This window comes from Sinohyriopsis cumingii, chromosome 9, assembly GCF_028554795.1.
Source record: "Sinohyriopsis cumingii isolate HCF-2022 chromosome 9, ASM2855479v2, whole genome shotgun sequence".
In the NCBI taxonomy this organism is placed as follows: domain Eukaryota; kingdom Metazoa; phylum Mollusca; class Bivalvia; order Unionida; family Unionidae; genus Sinohyriopsis; species Sinohyriopsis cumingii.
Genome location: NC_142969.1, coordinates 13,721,200 through 13,742,437, shown reverse-complemented (window position 1 = coordinate 13,742,437; position 21,238 = coordinate 13,721,200). Strand labels below are relative to the sequence as shown.

The 21,238-nt window shown below is 33.8% G+C and overlaps 1 protein-coding gene and 1 long non-coding RNA gene across 2 annotated transcripts; one reads left to right on the top strand and one right to left on the bottom strand.

Moving 5' to 3' along the window:
- Nucleotides 1-893: 893 nt before the first annotated feature.
- Nucleotides 894-16,356, top strand: LOC149791297 (uncharacterized). The gene is made up of 3 exons (XR_016423340.1): nucleotides 894-958; nucleotides 14,721-14,809; nucleotides 16,054-16,356. It is a non-coding gene; the product is annotated as an uncharacterized LOC149791297 (long non-coding RNA).
- LOC149791296 (D-ribitol-5-phosphate cytidylyltransferase-like) lies at nucleotides 2,331-20,990 on the bottom strand. The gene is made up of 9 exons (XM_089969823.1): nucleotides 20,484-20,990; nucleotides 16,634-16,794; nucleotides 15,670-15,770; nucleotides 14,653-14,802; nucleotides 13,515-13,619; nucleotides 12,758-12,803; nucleotides 10,914-11,002; nucleotides 8,831-9,106; nucleotides 2,331-8,129 (listed from the first exon to the last, which is right to left on the bottom strand). Exons 1-9 carry the CDS (start codon nucleotides 20,612-20,614, stop codon nucleotides 8,031-8,033), a joined length of 1,158 nt encoding a protein of 385 aa, XP_089825949.1. The 5' UTR covers nucleotides 20,615-20,990; the 3' UTR covers nucleotides 2,331-8,030.
- Nucleotides 20,991-21,238: the final 248 nt, after the last annotated feature.

Genomic DNA, 21,238 nt, shown 5'->3' with positions numbered 1-21,238 from the left:
CTCTTGCTCTTTGCTTTGTCTTCTCAATGCCCATATGACTTTTGTATGACTTTTTTAGCATTTCTTTCTGAAGAGCATCTGGTATTACAATATTCTCTCCATTTAGAACTAATCCATCCATTTCTGAAAGTTCATCTCTGCAGTTCCAACAATTTATGATTTCAAAAGGTATGAGATGTTCATCATTTGGCCATCACTTTTGAATCATTTCTCGTAATTTGGTCATTTTATTAACACATTTAGTTCCATTCTTTATTGCTTCTAACTGTGTATCTGCAGTCTGTATATTTGACATGATCATGTGCACATAGCACTCAATTTCACTATCCATGTTCATCTCAGATGTGTTTGTCTTCGTTACAGTTCCTACAAAAGATGTTTTTTCCTCTTTGAGTATTCTTGCATACCATGAACCCATTTTATCTTGTATAATTTCAGATAATGATGCTGTTTTTGACACCTGTAGCAAGTTTTTTCATAGGCTGGACACCTACCTTTTGCATGTAATTTGCCACATTTACCACAGTTGAATAATCTGGAGTCTGATTTCATATATAACATTTCCACTTTCTTTGGTTCTGCCATTTTCATTTTCTTTTTTCTTCATTTTCACACCATGAACTTCTGATGCAGCTGCTGCAAATTTTGCATACTTTGCATACTTTGAATCTGCTTTTTGGATTCTTTGTCTGCTCTGCAGATAGCAAGTGATGCAATGATTGTTTTGTCTTATTCTTTAGAATTACATTTTTGAAACCTGATCACATGTCTCTTAAGTGGTAAAATTTGGGTGTGGGTTTGTTATAACAGCACTTTTAACATTATTGGCTATATCATGCCAAGGAATTGGGAGCTTTTCCCGAAGGACACACCAAGGCAGACAATACAGGCTGGTTCGAACTGGCACCCTTGGATTACAACGCTCTACCAACTGAGCCACCATGGATCCCCTTGAGAGGTAAGAAGCTCAGCAAATCATGGGAATGATCACCTCATTAATATACCAAGTTCTCACTCGTGACAAAACTCATTGGGGATCTTGATGATAAAAATCTATGGTTCAAGTTGAAGAAAATAATATATATGAAAAAAACCATCTCTGGAGTGGTACCAAGCTCAGTCAATCAGATGCATGATTACCTCATTAATATGCAAAGGTGTCGCTTAGTTAAGCCCATCCAATTATGATACAAGCCTATGTTCAAAGCTTTATCAAAACTAAAATAGAAACATAGCTTTCAGAGGCATAACAATCTCAGTCAATCATATGCATAATTACCTCATTAATATGCAAAGGTCTAACTTAATGAAGCCCATCCAATTAAGATACATGCCTAAGTTCAAAGCTTTATCAAAACTAAATCAGAAACATGGCTTTCAGAGACATAACAATCTCAGTCAATCAGATGCAAGATCACAAAAGCAACCATATGCGTTGATCTCGCTCATGACTTAACTCATTTAATATCAGATACTAGAATACGACATAGTTTCAAACATTAATTCTGTAATTTCAAACTGTTTATTTATTTAATAAATTTACTGTGCCCATGAATGTCTTATTTCTTATTTGTATGATTATTGTAGACTCCAAAACAGAAAAAGTATTTTCTTTCTCTGTGTGTTATGGATCAAATGTTCTTCACTGCAACTATCCCTGATGTCTCTAATACAATCTATGCCATGTCATATCTTTACTAATATGCTGCTTAAATATTGTATCTTTATTCCTATGCCACCTTAAATGTTGTATCTTTACTCATATGCCACCTTAAATGTTGTATCTTTACTCATATGCCACCTTAAATGTTGTATCTTTACTCATATGCCACCTTAAATGTTGTATCTTTACTCATATGCCACCTTAAATGTTGTATCTTTACTCATATGCCACCTGTTTGTGGCCTTAGAAATATTATATGAACAGTCACCTATTTGTACACACTCATGTTCTAAGTTTTATCAATATCAGGTCAGAAATATTGACTCCAGAGTAACAAAAAACTGACGATGGATGAAAGATGGACACAAGACGCAGTCATACCTTAAGCTCACTTGAACTGATATCCAATTGGGCCATGAAACAATTTGACATTTTTAATTGTGACATGGAATATATTGCCAATTCCTTCAGTGTATTACTAATGGATAGGTGTCTTTTATACAGTACTAATGACAGGTATATTGTACAGATGTGATGGATGTTTATTAATCCTATCCACATTGTACGGTGTTATATTTATAAAGAAATTTGTTTTGCGTGCAGACAAATGCCTATAAACTTGTTTTAAATTAAAAATAAATAAATGATGATCAGTAACACAAAGATGGATTTTTAAGGTTTTATTAAAACTGATATCATGTTACAAAAAATAAATGCATTTTTCAGTAAAGATCTACTCTGACACTAAAAGGACAAAAGTTCAGAATGAAATAAAAAATATCAACAAAATAAAGATTTTCTGATGCTAAAGACAGTAAGTGTTGGACATTGCTTTCTTACAAAAGAAATTCTATTGGTTCAAAAGTGTAAAGCTAAGGTAAGTAACATAAATATCGAGCATAGTATTACAGGTAAGCCGATTAGCACTTCATTTCAGGTTGGAAACTTGTGAATTATCTTCCTTCAAGATTCAAATTCATTTTTAGGTACATCTACAGAACAGGTACTTGTCTTTAGATAGTGATGTACCCTATATATCATATTTTTTTAGTATGAGTGAGTACTGTATTAGTCCTTGCCCCAAAAGCACCATCTGTAATGCACTTTTAGAGTCACTATTTTCTTTCTGTACTTTCTACCACATTACCATACAACCATTCTTATACAAAACGAATGCGTTTCATCTAATCTTTTACACTCCATCTTTTAAATTCTTACAGGTCTGGATGGGTGTGAGGTCTAAACGCATTTCCCATCAAACAGCTGGAATTCACTGAAACACAGTGTCAACATAAGATAGCCACTTACTACTGGCACAACCAACTTAAAATAACCTTACATCGAGTCTTACACATGAAATCGATCAGAGGGGGATATATCTTCTCAGAAAATGTGACTATACAACTGACAGATGAGACAAACCTGCAGCGTCAATGAAATTTGATCTGTAATCCCACTTTCTGCATTGCTAGTCACATGACTACCCAAATCTATATGCCAGTATGTCCATGACATCGGAGGTCCAACAGTCATGTGATAAAAAACAAAATCCCTTTCCAATGTTGTTGTACAAAAACTTGAAAATATGAAATGAAATTCATGTGATGTTTGTGAGAACAAATACGAAAGAACACATAATTTTCAATAAATTTATTTCAAAAATGGAACAAATATGTTGAAAATTATGTGTCCTTTCATTATTTTTGTCACAAACAGCACATGATTTCAATTCATATTTTCAATCATTTTGTACAACATTGGAAAGAAGTTTTTGTTGGTATCATATGATTGTTGGACCCTCTGATCAATCCTCTGGATTTTCCATCAAGTTATTTATTTCCCAACTTGACGGAAATGGCCAAGTGATGTTTTGATCAAACTTCAGATGTCATGGACATGTAAGCAATGAGATTTGGGTAGTCATGTGACAAGCATGCAATGAGTACCTGGTCAAATTTCATTGATGCCATATTTTCATCCCATCTGTCAAAAAAATAAAGACATATCTCACAATTTCTGTGAACATAAATCATCGGAGGATGATATATCTTCTCAGAAAATGTGACCATAAAATTTGTTATGTCTATAATTAACTGACAGATGAGACAAACCTGCAGCATCAATGAAATTTGATTTGGCACTCCCCATTTTGCAATGCTAGTCGCATGACTACCCAAATCTAAATGCCAGTATGTCCATGACAATCGGAGGTCCAACAGTCATGTGATAAAAAACAAATACCCTTTCCAATGTTGTACAAAAACTTAAAAATATGAAATGAAATTCATGTGATGTTTGTGAGAGAAAAAATATGAAAGAACACATAATTTTCAATAGATTTATTTAAAAAATGAAACAAATATATTGAAAATTATGTGTCCTTTCATTATTTTTGTCACAAATATCACATGATTTCATTTCATATTTTCAACCATTTTGTACAACATTGGAAAGAAGTTTCTGTTGGTATCATATGATTGTTGGACCCTCTGATCAATCCTCTGGATTTTCCGTCAAGTTATTTATTTCCCAACTTGACGGAAATGGCCAAGTGATGTTTTGATCAAACTTCAGATGTCATGGACATGTAAGCAATGAGATTTGGGTAGTCATGTGACAAGCATGCAATGAGTACCTGGTCAAATTTCATCGATGCCGTATTTTCATCCCTCTGTCAAAAAAAAAAAGACATAACTCACAATTTGTGAACATAAATCATCAGAGGGTGATATATCTTCTCAGAAAATGTGACTATAAAATTTGTTATGTCTATAATTAACTGACAGATGAGACAAACCTGCAGCGTCTATGAAATTTGATTTGGTACTCCCCATTTTGCATTGCTAGTCGCATGACTACCCAAATCTATATGCCAGTATGTCCATGACATCGGAGGTCCAACAGTCATGTGATAAAAAACAAAAACCCTTTCCAATGTTGTTGTACAAAAACTTGAAAATATGAAATGAAATTCATGTGATGTTTGTGAAAACAAATAATGAAAGAACACATAATTTTCAATATATTCATTTCAAAAATGGAACAAATATGTTGAAAATTATGTGTTCTTTCATTATATTTTTCACAAACATCACATGATTTCATTTCATATTTTCAACCATTTTGTACAACATTGGAAAGAAGTTTTTGTCGGTATCATGATTGTTGGACCCTCTGATCAATCCTCTGGATTTTCTGTCAAGTTATTTATTTCCCAACTTGACGGAAATGGCCAAGTGATGTTTTGATCAAACTTCAGATGTCATGGACATGTAAGCAATGAGATTTGGGTAGTCATTTGACAAGCAATGCAATGAGTACCTGGTCGAATTTCATCGATGCCGTATTTTCCCATGTCAAAAAATAAAGACATAACTCACAGTTTCTGAAAACATAAATCATCTTCTGATCAATTTCCAACAGGTAGGACTTAATGTAAAGTCATTCAAGTTTGCTAGTCCTGGTAGTAAGCAACTATCCTATGCCAACACACACTTTTTGGTGAATTCTAACTTTTCAATAGGCAATGTGCTCTGACCTCACAGCCCAACATTAAATATCAAACTATCCAACATGTGGTGGGAAAGGTCAAAGGATGCTAGGACTGATGCCAAACATTTACCCCATAAAATGTAGCAATGGCTATAAGATATTCTTTGGTTGCCAGGAACCAATACCAAAAATTTACCCCATAAAATGTTACCAATGCTATAAGATATTCTATGGTTGCCAGGAACCAATACCAAACATTTACCCCATAAAATGTGGCGATGGCTATAAGATATTCTATGGTTGCCAGGAACCAATACCAAACATTTACCCCATAAAATGTGACCATGGCTATAAGATATTCTATGGTTGCCAGGAACCAATACCAAAAATTTACCCCATAAAATGTTACCAATGCTATAAGATATTCTATGGTTGCCAGGAACCAATACCAAACATTTACCCCATAAAATGTGGTGATGGCGATAAGATATTCTATGGTTGTCAGAAACCAATACCAAACATTTACCCCATAAAATGTGACCATGGCTATAAGATATTCTATGGTTGCCAGGTACCAATACCAAACATTTACCCCATAAAATGTGACCATGGCTATAAGATATGCTATGGTTGCTGTGAACCATATTAAGACGAGAAATCACTGCAGCATTGTTAAACTAGTTTTGTTTAAAGTTTATTTTCTGTATTTCTTATAAGATGGAGAAGTAAAAGTCAGAGAAATGAAATCTGTGTGTATGTTCACATGCAAGCAAGTGTGCACATGAGAGCTGGAGAGAGCATGTGTATGAACATGTGTATGCATGTACATGTATGTGTGTTTTTGAGCATGTGTATGTGCAAATGGATACAAGTGTGTGTGTAATCACATTGATATGTGTGTGTGTGTGCATGCATGATGAGTGTGTGTGAGCATGTGTAGATGTATGCAATAAGTGTGTATGAGTATGTGTAATCATACTGGTGTGTGTGCATGTATGGCATGTGTGCTTGTATGTGCACATGTATGAAATAAGAATGTGTTTGAGTATGTAATTACACTGGTGTGTGTGTGTGTGTGTGTGTGTGTGTGTGCATGGTGTGCGTGTTTATATGCACATGTATGCAATAAGAGTGTGTATGAATGTAATCACATTAGTGCATGTGTGTATGTGTGCAAGGCATGTGTGTGTATATGCACATGTATGCAATAAGAGTGTATGAGTATGTGTGTAATCACACTGGTGTGTGTGTGTATATATGCACGTTTGCAAGATTGTGTATGAGTATGTGTGTAATGACAGTGGTGTGTGTGTGTGAATGCATGAATGATGTGTGTGTGTGTGTATATATATGAAATAAAAGGCAATAAGTAAATATATATATTACTGGGAACAAATCCCATAGTGGTAGAAAGTACAGGGATACTGTACAGATTTGCTTCCTAAGTTGGGCCCAACTGCAAACAACATAGACACTGATCTGCCATCATATAATGTGCCTGCAGATCAAGGTCTATGTTTGTTACACAGATTAGTCCCAAAAAAGCAATCTGGGTCTATGCAGTTTGCAGATGGATCCAGTTTATAAACAAGTGTAAATGCTACTATATGAATTCCTTGAAAAAACATTGACATCTCCAAGATAGAGAACATAATGATTTAAAATATCACAAGTTTTTGACTTTTGTTTTGATATATGACCAAAATAGATAATTTCTAAAATATATAGATTTTTTAAAAAAATATTTTAAATTTATTTATCTTCCAAAGTTCAAAAGTAAAGTTTAGACCTAAAATTGAAAAAAAAGATTGAGATCTTTCTAATAATTTTTCGAGTTTTTTAAGAATTTTACCATGAACGTGTGATCACGTTTTCATGTATTGATGGATCACTCAAACTTTCAACTCCCACTGCATTGACAGGTAGGTAATTTCCAGGACTGGGCAAGGACCAATCAGTATTTGTCAACACTGTATTTTCTAATTAGATGTAAACAAGGAGCTGGATAGTCAGGTAAGAAATAAGACAATTAAATTAACAATATCTCTCAAAAACTAAAATTAAAAATATAGTTGAATGGTTTCAAGCAAAACAGATAACTCCTGTAAAGAGGAATAAAACAATAGCCATGCAATTCTGTATGAAATATTTGTTGATAATCGCATGAAAAAATTTCTTTAAATTATCCAATAATAAATTTTGTTTGTTTTGTTTTAGGCATACTATTCTCAACTTTAAAAATGGTAAATAACATAATTTTATGTGATAGTTGTAATACACCTGAATCTCTTTACTTACATAACATGTTACACAGACACCAGGATGGCTTTAGCAAATGTGAACCCCAAAAGAATATTATATCAGATTAAATGATTAGAAGCCAAAAAAAACCTAACTGGTTTGGTCTCCTGGATAGTTAAGGTATCATGAATTTACTGTGTGTTTATGGAAAAAAGATTTTTTTTCCAATGTATTTCATTAAGAAGTGCATGACCAGAAGTGATGTTATCGCGTAATGCTGACACAGTGTATAATCATTTGACTTGGTAGAATGATATTACAAAAAGATAAAAAACAGAATATCAGATTTAAATTAAATAACTGTCTGAGGACATAAATGCCAACAAAAACTTTAAGATTTAAAAAGTTTAAAAAATTGTTTCCATGTACCTTAAAATAAGTCATATACTGCTGTACAAATAAATTCAAAATTGCACACTGCACGAAAAAAAACCGATTGCACACTGCTGGCATCATCACAATGTACATGTTGTAGGTAGATTCTGTTTCTAATTTTAATATGACAACTGGCTCAATATTAGGTAATTCAGCAAAACGACTACAAAATTTTTTCCCACTTAACATGGGCAAAAAGTCACGCAGCAATGAGAAAAACTTGTCCATTAAGAGCTTCATTTCTTTCCCATAAAATTGTGGCTACCATTTCTGACAGACTGTCAACTTCATTACATGCCTGAAAAATATAGATAAAATATTAATAAATCTCATATTAAAGATAATGGGAAAATAAAATATCATATGAAACATTCCAAAACTAATTTTTCTTTACTTATGTGATCACTCCAACTGTGTCAATCTGGTCTATGGATAAAGGATACAGGCTCATGTCCATTACCCCAATTAGAAAGATACCCATCAACCAAACATGTAACTGTATATGCTTAGGACAAGGATGCTTCCATTCACCAGGGGATAAGGGAGGACTTAAGGATGGTTCAGTAATTTTGGAGAAACACAATTTTTGACAAATTTACTTTCTCCATCAAATGCATTCCCAACCAAATTAATATTACCAGAGCAGCTAACAGGAAGAAAAGAGCACATACATGAGTGTCCAGCCTATACCATAAGTTGGATTCCCTATATGAAGGCTAAGGCACTCAATTAACCTGAAGGCCACTGGTCACACAATGTGATGAAAATAAATGGCTAAGAGATACAAATGACATTTTCTGGCTGAGAAAAAATCCAGTGCTAAACCAACACCCACGGTTTTCTGCATATGTTATGTTTCTGTTTCAACTGGTGGTACCCCTCAAATAATGTGATGTTCCCCACACTTCCTAGCAGATTTAACTGGAACAGCCCTTTATTGCAGTTGACCTGTACAGCTGATACCATCATCATAAAAGAACTAATGTGCTGAAATCTAACCTGATCTAGTATTCCATACATCAGGATATTGTCTTTTCCAAATTTTCTGGCAACAGCATGAAAGGTCTTGACAAGATCACAGTACTGTTTCATGGACACACAAGAGTCTCTGAACACGTGAACACTGACTGGCTTGATCAAAGGAACACTGGAAGAGGACTTGCTCACAGAGAGAACAATTTGTGTATTCTCCTGAACAACACATATTTTGTTCTTGTCTAAGGCAGCATAGCAGAACACATTATTCACAGCTGTATATTCCAAGTCTGCACAAACCTGAATATAAACATAGGACTTTTTAGATATTTTTTTCAAAAATAAAAAATAATTTTCTATTTAACTATGCCATATACTCGCTTTAAGTCTTCTACAACCGCAAATGGCACAGATCCAGTGCATAATGCAAAAGCTGACCTGGGTTAATGTACTAAGTTAGGACACATCAAAATAATAAACAACACTAATGTTGCTGTGCTTAAATATTATGTAATGGTACATCTGGGTCTATGTTATTTGCAGTTTGACTTACAAATGAGCATAGATGATATCTATCCATTTATCTCACCCTCTGTTCCAACTTATTTTCTTATCATATCTTTTAAAACCTAATTATAATGGAATTTATTATTGAATTGTGTCATTTGTAATGATGCTGTTATAACTTTAGTTTTGATTACTTATTTTTCAGATTTTAATTAGAACAAAAATAAAAGAAAGAATTTTAAAATAAAATTAGCTTTTAACGATTTTCCTTGTTCTTAGTTATTTTCAATGAAATATTTATGAATTTCTTGATTCTGAATTTCATTCAATCTAATTAGCTTTACTGGATGATAATACAATCTTCCTAAGAAAAATGTATCCAGTTTCAAATACATAAAGTAGAAGTAATGAAGGAACAAAAAAGGAAATCCCAACATTTAGATTATAAGTGACCTTGTTAATGTAAAATGATGCCTTCACATGACTAACTGGACCAGTTTCAGTATTTTTAACCAATTTGTATTTCTTAATTTGAAACAAAGACTACTTAACATTCAGTACACATCAAGGATTACATTAGTGTCAAACACCTCAAATTCTTTGGAAAAAGTCTTATCTGACAAAATATGAGGAATTTCTCAAGTCATATAATAAAAAGATTTTCCAGTGTTCAAAATTTAAAATGTACGGATCAGCCTTTATAGTTTCTACTACTTTTACCGCTGATAAAAATCCTGATATTGTTGGAACTGTATCAGCATAGCATCAAAATCTCAACTTGAACAGACATTTGAAAAACTGCATAAAATTGTGGTCTGGGGCATGATTAAAATTCAATAAAATCATCAAATAAAATAAAAGTTCAAAACTGAGCCACTGATGTTAGGAGAACTCAAATTCTCAAAACTACACATGCTTAAATAGGTTTATTCCATTTAAAATGATTTATTAGTATCAAGAGGAAGCCAAAATGATCTACTAGGGTCAGAAAGCAAGCCAAAATGACCTAATAGGGTCAGAATGCAAGCCAAAATGATCTACTTGGGTCAGAATGCAAGCCAAAATGATCTACTAGGGTCAGAATGCAAGCTAAACTGATGTACCTCAGTCAAAAAGCAAGGCAAAATGATGTCCATGGGTTGAAGTTGTTCTGGGGACACATACCTATGATCAACTTCTCCTGACATTTAAAAATCATTATTGTGCTAGCAAACTGCCTGGTAGTTAACCCAGTTTGTACAAAAACTACCTGGTAGTTAACCCACCGGAACAGAAACTGGTAGTTAATCCAGTTTTGTACAAAAACAGTCTGGTAACTAACCCAGTTTTGTACAGAAACTGTTTGGTAGTTAACACAGATTGTACATAAATCAGAGAATGGATAATATGACAATAATATGCCTGTTCCTCAAATTGTACACCATTTTATAATGAGCATCAGACACCTCCTTTCCAACCCTGATGCATTTTTTATACGGAATATTGACTTAAAGGATACATCTTGTAAAAAAACTGTACTTGTTTGGGAGCGTATAATTAAATTTACATTACGTTGAATACCAATTTCTAAATAGTTCCAGTTTATAATATTTCAACTGACCTTCAAATTTTTGGTTCTACATTTTTCTTCAATCTTATTTCTCACAGATGCATCTCCTTCACATTGTACACATACTGTCAACAGTTTCTCTGAAATACGATGGAAAAAAGTTTAGACTGAATATACAAAACAATATTTACATCAAATACTTAAAGATCTCTCTCCCATACTCTTTCTTTCTCTCATAAAGTAGTAAATCACTGGCAAAAGACCTACCGACTGATTAATCTGTCAACCTACTATGGTACAATTTTCATTCCTATGGCTTGCTGACCCAATCAAATGACCCAGCAATGTATCACTGGTTACCTAGCAGCATCAGGACAACATGGGCTAATGTCTGAATGAGCAGTTACGATAGAACCCAGTCTACGATAGAACCCAGTCAGACATCATGTACTTTAACCAATAAAATATCTTATCTCCATCTTTTCAACATTTCAATTCCAATTTTCATGAAATCAAATAATTTATCTTTTAGATTAATTAAAGCTTGCACTCAAAATTTCTAGCTCAAGATATGTTGATAAAATTTTTGGCAAACTCTTACATATTTATCTTGTTTAATTTTACAACATTAGCTGCAGTCGTCCCTCAATACAAATTATTGTTACAATGAATTTCTATCAATGATGAATACTCACATTGACCTCAACTAACACAGGAACAAAATACTGTCTTATCATTGCCGAATTCTCATAAAAACATCAACAGACATAGGAACAAAATACTGTCTTATCATTGCCGAATTCTCACAAAAACATCAACAGACATAGGAACAAAATACTGTCTTATCATTGCCGAATTCTCACAAAAACATCAACAGACATAGGAACAAAATACTGTCTTATCATTGCCGAATTCTCACAAAAACATCAACAGACATAGGAACAAAATACTGTCTTATCATTGCCGAATTCTCACAAAAACATCAACAGACATAGGAACAAAATACTATCATTTGCTGAATACTCACAGAGACCTCAACAGATATACAAACAAAATACTGTCTAATCATTGATGAATACTCACACATACCTCAACAGATATAGGAACAAAATACTGTCCAATCATTGATGAATAATCACACAAACCTCAACAAAGGAACAAAACACTGTCTAATCTTTGCTGAATACTCACAAAGACCCCAACAGGCATAGGAACAAAATACTGTCCAATCATTGATGAATACTCACACAGATCTCAACAGACATAAGAACAAACTACCATCCAACCATTCATAAACATTCAAATGGATAACAACAGACTTAGGAAAAGAATACTGTCTAGTCAATGAGTACTTACAAGGACCTCAACTGACATAGGAATGATCAATACTCACTCAGACATCAACAGAGATAGGAATAATGCCTAATTACTCAAGAATATTCACATGGACCTCAACAAAGGAATGAATAACACTCACATGAACCTCAACTGACATAAGAATGATGAATACTCACCTAGACCTCACCAGACAAAGCAATAAAATAATGTCTAGCTATTACCGTTTGCAATAAAATTTTAACGCTTTGGAATGTTTTGTGTTTTTTCAGCCTTTTATTTTTGTGCTCTTGTTGAGACACATTTTTGTAGTATTATTTTATGATTATATAACAGTTTAAGAGATTTTCGTGAATGTCTTGTTTCATGGAATACTGACTGATTGCAAAGAAGCAAAAATCTCTGAAAATAGTCTGGTTTACAGTTCTTTATTACCAAACAATCTCATTAAACAAAGAATACAGATGCAAAACGTGCATCAATGCAAGAGATTTTTGTATTGTGAATCCAATCATTTGAAGAAAAAAACCTGAAAAGTTCATCCATATGTTTTAAATTACCTTTCATCATTCCATCAGCTGCATACAGATCCTTTGGAAATGTTACCTGAGGGGAGAAAACAAATCAAATGAACGTAAAAGTTAAGTGAAAAATACTTTGCAGCAAAAAAGCTTAAAAAAACTGTCATTTGGGAGAATACAACTTGTTCTGACAAATGTTTCAAAACTATGACTCACAATTCAAAACCTCAAAACCAAAATTTGTATTCCATTCTTTCTCTGAAATCTTAAATCTGTATAACAAACTTATTCATGCAAGTTCCAATGATGCAGAGCTAGGATCAGAAGCAATTTTTCATTTTATGCTAAGATAAACAAAAATATGTACATATTTAGCTAATTCCTTGGTTTACAGCCATCACCACATAAAAATAATTGACCAGTCTATGAGTTCCACACCTAATTTATTATTTTAAATAGACTAGCCCTTTTTGTTTCAAGCTTCAAACCTACGATTTAAAACTACAATTACGACTTATACCAAACAAAGAGAGAGTCAGGTCATGCAGGTGGAGTAGGAAGAGCTGGAAATGCAAGGTAGTGAATGTTCTCCTAATGCAAAATGATCAGGTAATGTATTTGAAAAAGAAAGCATGTCAATGATCAGGTAATGTTTTTCAAAAAGAAAGCATGTCATGAATCTAATGACCAGGGGATAGAAACCAAAGAAAATTTAAAGCTTCCAATTCTTTTTTATAACTGGTATATGTTACTATCGTTTGTTCATTCACAATGTTATAAGATATACTAAACTTACTTTCCAGAGGTTGTCTGTACCAGAAATGAGCTTGGCTTTTGTCCCTGTATACTTCATGGCCAGTAGGAGACACTCTGTCCCATAATCAAAGTCAAAGTCAGTGGCCTGAATTTCAAAATAGAGATCTGTCATTGCTAGACTCAGAGAACATGGCATAGTGGCAGTCTTCAGCCACACAGCAGCATATGCAGGGCCTTCCATTAAATTTAAAGTTGGAGGGTGTATTGCCAAAGTAGAAGGGGAATGACTAGGACCTCCCCAACAGGAAACGGCTTTCTTTTAAGCAGCCAGGTGCAAATCAAAAGTAGCCAGTAAATCACCTGGCTCCCCGCTGATAAGGAAAGCCCTGATATGTATATTTTAAAAACAAAATTACAAATGAAAAGACAATTTTTAAAAAACTGAATCTGTTTTGAAGATTACACTGGCAAGAAAAACCTATGTGATATGCAGGTAAGACAAAGTTATTTGCACAAAGTCCACACTGGCGAGAAATCAATATGTGATATCTAATTCAATTAACTTTAATACAATTCATTTTAGCTGTTTATGAATCATAACTTGTTTGTTTTAGACAAATTATTTCACTATGTTTTCGTCTTCACTAAAAATAGACCATTAAAAAAAATGAAATCAGATTAAGATGAAATTCACATAAGTAGTGGAAAGCAACCTAGTTTTGGTGATATTATGTTGTAATTATTAAGATGCATCATAAAGACGCCTGACTCCTGGTTTACAATGCTAATGAAACTGACATACAATTCAACCAATCAGTTGTAAAGAATATGTCATATGACCTAATTTTTTAAGTGGTTGTTCTGTATATACCAAGATACATCCACATACAAAATTGCATGGCTTTGTAAACAACAATGCCCAAGAAAATGCCCCCCACCCCTGTACTTAATATGTTAATGATGCACAAAATATGAGTCGCTGACCTATATACATTTTGGTAAGATGTTTTACTCATCAAAACACATCTACAAAGTTACAGGACTCTAGGGTTCACAATGATGAAAAACATAATTAAAGTCAACACTCGACAAAACAGTAGCATCTACATGCATAACCATTTCCTGATCTCCAGATCAGGACTTTGGGATTGAAGGGAAATTAAAGCTACTGAATTTACCTTTTCATATGCCTGACTAATGATCTTGAACTGGAATGCTTGTGGCATCTCACTGGCCATGTATTTAGATCTGTCCAGAGACTTCTCCAGCAAGCCATCAGAATCAGTAGAGATAACTGTTGACACCAAAGGACGGGTGACTCCTGCAGCCTGAGAGGTTGTATACAAACTTGTATATATACACATACTTCTATTTTCCTTCTCTTTGTTGGTTTTCTTTCAATGCAAGTATGTGTAATTATTGTATTGTATGTGTAATTATCAAAACTGGATACATATCAATTTTAATCAATATCATCAAGGTTATTTAAAAAAATCCAAGAAATTGTTTCCCCCTTCTGGATCCACAAGTTTAATTCTGGGTCATTCAGTAGGTAAAAAAACAAATTCCTGACATAGCAACTAAAATCAATTTACATATACCTTAAGCTGTAATGGGATAATGGGAATAAAACAAACTTAAACTTTGCTTTTACTTTGGTCATTTAATTAAATCCAAAAATATGTGGTTAATAATTGAATGGTTATGATAGAAAACTGTACCTTCTATAAAATGAACTGTCAAATACATGTAATTTGATCTTTTCAAAATTCTTTCTAAAATGAAGGTAAAAGTAACTCATAGTTTTAAAAGGGACATGTATAAAACAATCTTTAAAAGAAAAGATGGCATGATATAATCAATGCTTTGATAAATGGAAATATTTTTTCTTGTGAAAAACATCCCTCTAAAATTATTGTTTACAAAATTTCAGGGCGAGTTAGGCAAATCACTGGAATAGTTGGCTAGTCTAAACAAAGCATTTTTTAATTTATGTCAACATAAAACAACCACTTGAAACTGCCTTAATATGAACTTACACATACTCCTCTCTCTGTATCTTTCTTAATTACTTTTTATAAACTGTTATATAATTTACCTGTAGTCAGAAATCTGTATTTGTGTATCCTGCCCACTGCTGATGATCATAATTAAAAATCTGCTGAAGTAAAAATTTACAACACTTGTGTACTCACCCCATATGTTTTAGCAGCAAGAGCTACTTTCTGAACAGTATCTTCCTCTGCAAAGACCCTCACCACATCATGTATAACAACAATGTCAGGATTCTCACAGACTAAAAATACATAAATAAATTATAATTAATGATTACAAAATTAGGTTTTCCTTAGAATTTTGGCACTTTATCTGCAAACAGCACAACACAAAAATATATTCAAAGTATATGACCCTGCTATTATCACATTCAAATGTACAATAAATGAAATTGAATTGATGACCTTTTTGTCCATTCTTACTTTAATATGAACAAACATGTGAATCCTCTACCAAAACTTACATGTGACAAGGTTAAAAAATCATATAGTCAACTCTTTTTCATGATCTCTTTACATGTCCAGTTCCACATTCAGAAATCCAAGACTTGATGGGTAAAGGTGTGAAGAAACTGAAGATCACAAGTATGTCATGCAGGCATTTAAAGCAGGAATAGAATCTTTACAAGCATTTTAATGATACTGAGTAGACTGGTTCTGCTACTGTATGCAAGACAAAACAGTACAATTTTATGCAATAACCACGGTATCAGTCTGACAAGAAGCTGGACTTCATAACTGCAGAAAACATGCAACAAAAAAAAACTCATTTGTCTAACTCCATGAGTGATGGCACCAGATGGCAATGTACTGCTATAATTAGCTACATGTAGGTGAGCAATGGTTTGAGAATGGAATCATCTATGATGAAGAGGCTGAATGGTTTTCTGTTACAATCAAGCCTTCTGCTATATGGTCCATTTGTTATGTAGTGACCCATACCTGCCAATAAATATTTTACAAAGAGTGACCATTCAGTTTTTAAAGTTACATATTCCCATCACATTTCACATAGAATCCTTAACTGCTGATAAAGTGGAGAAGAACAGGGATCTTAGATACATTAAATTGTATTCAATTATGTTTTGTTGAACATAGTAAATACCTGTTCCCACTGCTTTGATTCCATTAAATATTGAGCGGTGCCTAGTGGGTGCCCCCAATGTAACAGTCACCTTGTGTAGGCCATTCTCTCGTATAAGATCCTTAACAAAGTCATCATACTCAGCAGACACTGTTATCACAATATGGCTGATCCAAGAAATTCTGAAGAAAAAAAAAGATGAAATGAGGGTACATGTAGTTTGATACTTTCAGATCTACAGATATAAATTTGTCAAAAATCTAATTTTACAGCATCAGTGTCTCTAGATATTCCTGAATAATTTATTCTCTCTCAACCTTCCCACTATCCACAGGTTCTGAACTTCAGTAGGACAGATACAAATTCACAGATCAGGGAGCAACTGGTATGAACTTAAATCATCATTGTTGGACAAATAACCTTTCATGTAATTGCTTATACAGACAAAACAACAAAATTTCAAGTATACTTTTCCTAAACATATCCTTGCCAAGATCAAAGGCGAAGACATGAATGACTACACACATATCATTTTCTTACTAAAAGAAATTTAATCATCAGATGCGTAAAAATGATCAATGGATCAGGCTGGAGCTGTATGATATTATGCATTAAGATCATGAGTGGTGACGAGGAAACATATCAAGGTTCAATCATGTCTAACACCATACTCAGCTTTGAATCATTTGATATTGCAATGAAATATAGTGTTGGATTCACAGAAAATTAATGTGATTATATAGATGGAAAACATATGATTTGACAACAGCAACCATATCAAATGCCTCTGTCAAGTGTCCAGTTCTAGAATACAAAATTGTTTAATCTGTCCATCATTTTTTTCCCCCCACTTTCAAAGAAAAGCAGCTCTTGGAGACATCTAAATTTATGGAGCCTTTTGCATTTTCATTGCATATTTTTATTTGTTATTTATTTGTTACGTGATTACTACATTACCAAAACTATGAAATAATTTCACTAAATTCTGGATCTATATGCAAACAGCATAGACCCAGACCTGCTATCACTTTACCACATGTATGGAGTAATCAGTAGAACTAACAACATAGCCATTATCTGCTGATGCATTATGCAATGGCAGATCAAGGCCTATGTTGCTTGCAGTTGGACAAGACTATAAGCTATTATAGAGTAAAATAAGTTCTTTTTTACACTGAATTATTGTAAAATATCATCACATGTTCTTATTCAGTGTACAGATAGCAATTTTTCTAGCAGAATATGTTTTCCAAATCTAGTCCTCCTTGAAAGATGAAAAATATCTTTCTTTCCATATAATAGTATATAAAGGGAAACAACTCTTACAAGTTAACTCCCCTTTTGACTTACCAGGTGCTTACTGTTTCGCCTTGATGTAACAAATATTTACTCGAGTAAAACTTTACGTGATGCTTGCATTGTGGGGAAGGGTGAGAGGGATTATCTGTAAAGTGATCAGGTAAGTAACGTTGATATGAAGAACCTTCTCTTGAAGCATTCACATGCCAATGACCACCGCAAGTCAATTAGTGTATGTGCTCTCCAACCCAAGAAACTGGCATTGCAACAGATCCAACATCACAATGAGTAGGATAAGGAGCTTAAGAAACTTCCTTGCCTAAACAATGTCTTGTTTGGTGCTTTCTTTTATGATGTATTTAGGAGAAAAATGCCAAGCTCCATATCTAGATGGATAAAATGTTGAGAAGGTCCAACTTCCTTACATTGATTATCCACCAAGAGCCACAGATGAGGGATGTAATGTAGTTCATGTCATGAACCAAAACCATTCAATCTTTCCAGTGTATGTCATCCAGGAATGCTCTTCTCCTTGGAGGATGTCTTGACTGGAGATATGATGTGGTCTAAGGTCTTACTGAATGTCCAACTTCAATTTCTTGGTTGATACCTTCTCCAATGCATGATACTTTCATTGCATTTGGGATGAAGATGACAAGCTGATATGTATTCCATTTTTAGATGGAAAAAAAAAATATGAGAAAAGTAAAGGCCTGTCTCTCTACATTTATTATCCACCACATAATGAGGACAGTTAGCCAGGAATGCCAATATCTGATTAGGCTGAAGTATGTGTCTTTAATGAAATGAATAAAAATAAACTATTGAAGAAAGTGTTCAGACAGTTTTGTTTTGTTTAAAAATACTTTATATCCTTTTGACCAGTTTTGACATTCCTGGCTTCCACTGCATTCCAGCCAACTGAAATATAGGTTGCTTGTGTGAGAATTTGAATTTATTTGAAAATAGACATCAGAGTAAGCAATGTCCATCTAAAGTAATATGGCTTTAATGAAATATATAAATAGAGGCAGCAAAGTTGTGAGATATTCCTGAAAATCTGACTTCTCATCCCAATGTTAGCCGATCTCAGAACATGCTACACAGCGCCATTATTTAGGCAGTAAGACTGTGCCCAAACACAATTATCAGGGGAGGTGTCTTACACTGTAGTACTAAGTGGCCAGTATAGCTGATGGAGGAAGAATCCAGGAAGAGCCCTGAACTCAAGGGAAGCTATTGGCAAGCTTGCGCATATACCCATATTGGTCAAGCCAAAATTCGAACACACACAGACAGTGGTGTGATGTTATGAGTGATCTGTGCCTTCTACCACTTAGCCAAGAAGCAGAGTGAAAGAATTAGTGAGGAAAAAGGCCTACTTGATGAGTAACGTTTGACACTGTGATGAAGGTTTCATAATAGTATTCAAACAAGCTCAAATGTTAACCGAGTCAAAAGCACAAAACTTTACAGACTAAATTTTTTTATGATTTTGATGAAGGTGAACAACAAAAATTCAATAAAAAATAACTGTCCCGAAATCCCATAACAGATTATAATTAAGATATGGTTTAAACTCTGTAAGGTATGGAAGAATAAAATAAAAGACTAACAGTTGGATGTTGGAAGCTGACCATGATAGACTCATTTTTAAGATATAATGCCAGTCAGGGTATTATCGGATGAATATTAAATTGAATGCAGTAATAAGTGCATGTGTGATTTGGATTTTTAACGTAGCTTTAACAATTTTTCAGTCATATCGTTACGATGTCTGCAGTGTGGCAGTTTAAAGTGATGTCTAGCACTGTTATGTAAACAGTTTTGATGACATGTCATGAGAGAGCTGAACAATTTAAAATGAAATATTTAAATAATAATAATAATAACAACAAATAAGCTGGTGAAAAGATTTTATTTTATTCTCAGTGGTGAGGGTTAATATAGAGTATTGACATTTTATTCTTAATTAATTAATCACAAATGTTGTCAACATAGTTTTGCTGGGAATACCAAATAAATCATCTATAATATCAGTTGAAGTGGTTTTTTTATCTTCTTTATTTTAAATATTAACCAGCTGATTGTACTTCATAACCTGCTACATGTATTTCAAACGTCCGATAATACCCCCTTCAGGTTTACCCCTATATATTTATCAACCAATCAAACGAAGTTCAATGCATGAGTCAGAGTAATCATTCAGTCAAACAGAACAAAAATTGGTCTATACCATGTCTGATTCATAAGCTGTGTCAGGCATATTTTTTTTTCTCTCTGGGAATGCAATAATACGGTTTTGGAATTAACTATTTGAATACAAAAGTGCTGTAAAAGTCACTCATTTTAGCACAAAATACATTTTTCACCTTTTTAATCCAAGTATCATCGTATTTTAAAATAATGAACATGATGAGGTAGGATGTTAATTGTGATAAATATATTTATAGGTTACTATGCGTTTAAACAGTTTTCTACTTTTTATTGGTTTGTCCGATAATACACGTTGACCGTAAATACCGCGACTAAGTTTAGAGATAACTACCACGATGGCGTACAAAGGTCGTACCGATGAAATGCAGACAATGTATGCAAAATTATGGGTTTATCTAGCAGTAAACTGTATTGTTTAGGCGGTTTTTTGGCAAGTCTCTCCCCTGTTCCACTGGCCGGCAGTACAACACAAACACTGAAATCCATGACTTTCTTTACAAGTCTACGTGCCGAGCAAGAGATCCAAGGTGTTCTGAATGATTGTGTGACATTTGGATCATCTCGTCTCTTTCCTATGCGAATCCAATAACCTCAACTAGACCGGTAGACGGGTCCCCTATAGTACTTATATGGTGTAAGGATGTAGCTCCGTTTCCTCTTTTTTTTTTTTTTTTTTTTTTTTTTTTTAGCCTGGTTTCCGGATTCTACAAGTACGATAGGGGACCAGTCTGTATCGGAACCCCAGCTGTCACATGCAGGATAAAAATCAACTCGCTTTAAAAAAAAAAAAAAGAGAATGTTCTAAATGTTCTTTATCAAATATGGAAAAGACAGAGGAATTCACAAATGACATAGGTCGATAAATCTTTCCCATACCCCTAATAATAATGACTGGCGCTTTCTGGGATGATATCGCCTACTCATTAAAACCTGCAACAATCTGCTGCCACTATTCTCCACACATAGGTGTATATTTTATACACTTACCGGTATTTCTTGCATCTTTAGAGCTACATCGGCTGAATGTGTTCTTTTGGCGATATGTATATATTATTTCCGGATCAAATCCTATGTTTGACGACTAGTAAATTTAAGTGGAATAACACAACC

Excerpts from the sequence above, each read along its gene's own strand:
- LOC149791296 (XM_089969823.1), bottom strand. The coding sequence starts at position 20,614 with ATGGATTTCAGTGTTTGTGTTGTACTGCCGGCCAGTGGAACAGGGGAG. Across the intron at positions 16,795-20,483 it reads ACATTGTCTGCATTTCATCG|AATTTCTTGGATCAGCCATA; the intron begins GTACGACCTTTG and ends TTTTTTCTTCAG. Across the intron at positions 8,130-8,830 it reads TGTATGGAATACTAGATCAG|GCATGTAATGAAGTTGACAG; the intron begins GTTAGATTTCAG and ends TATATTTTTCAG.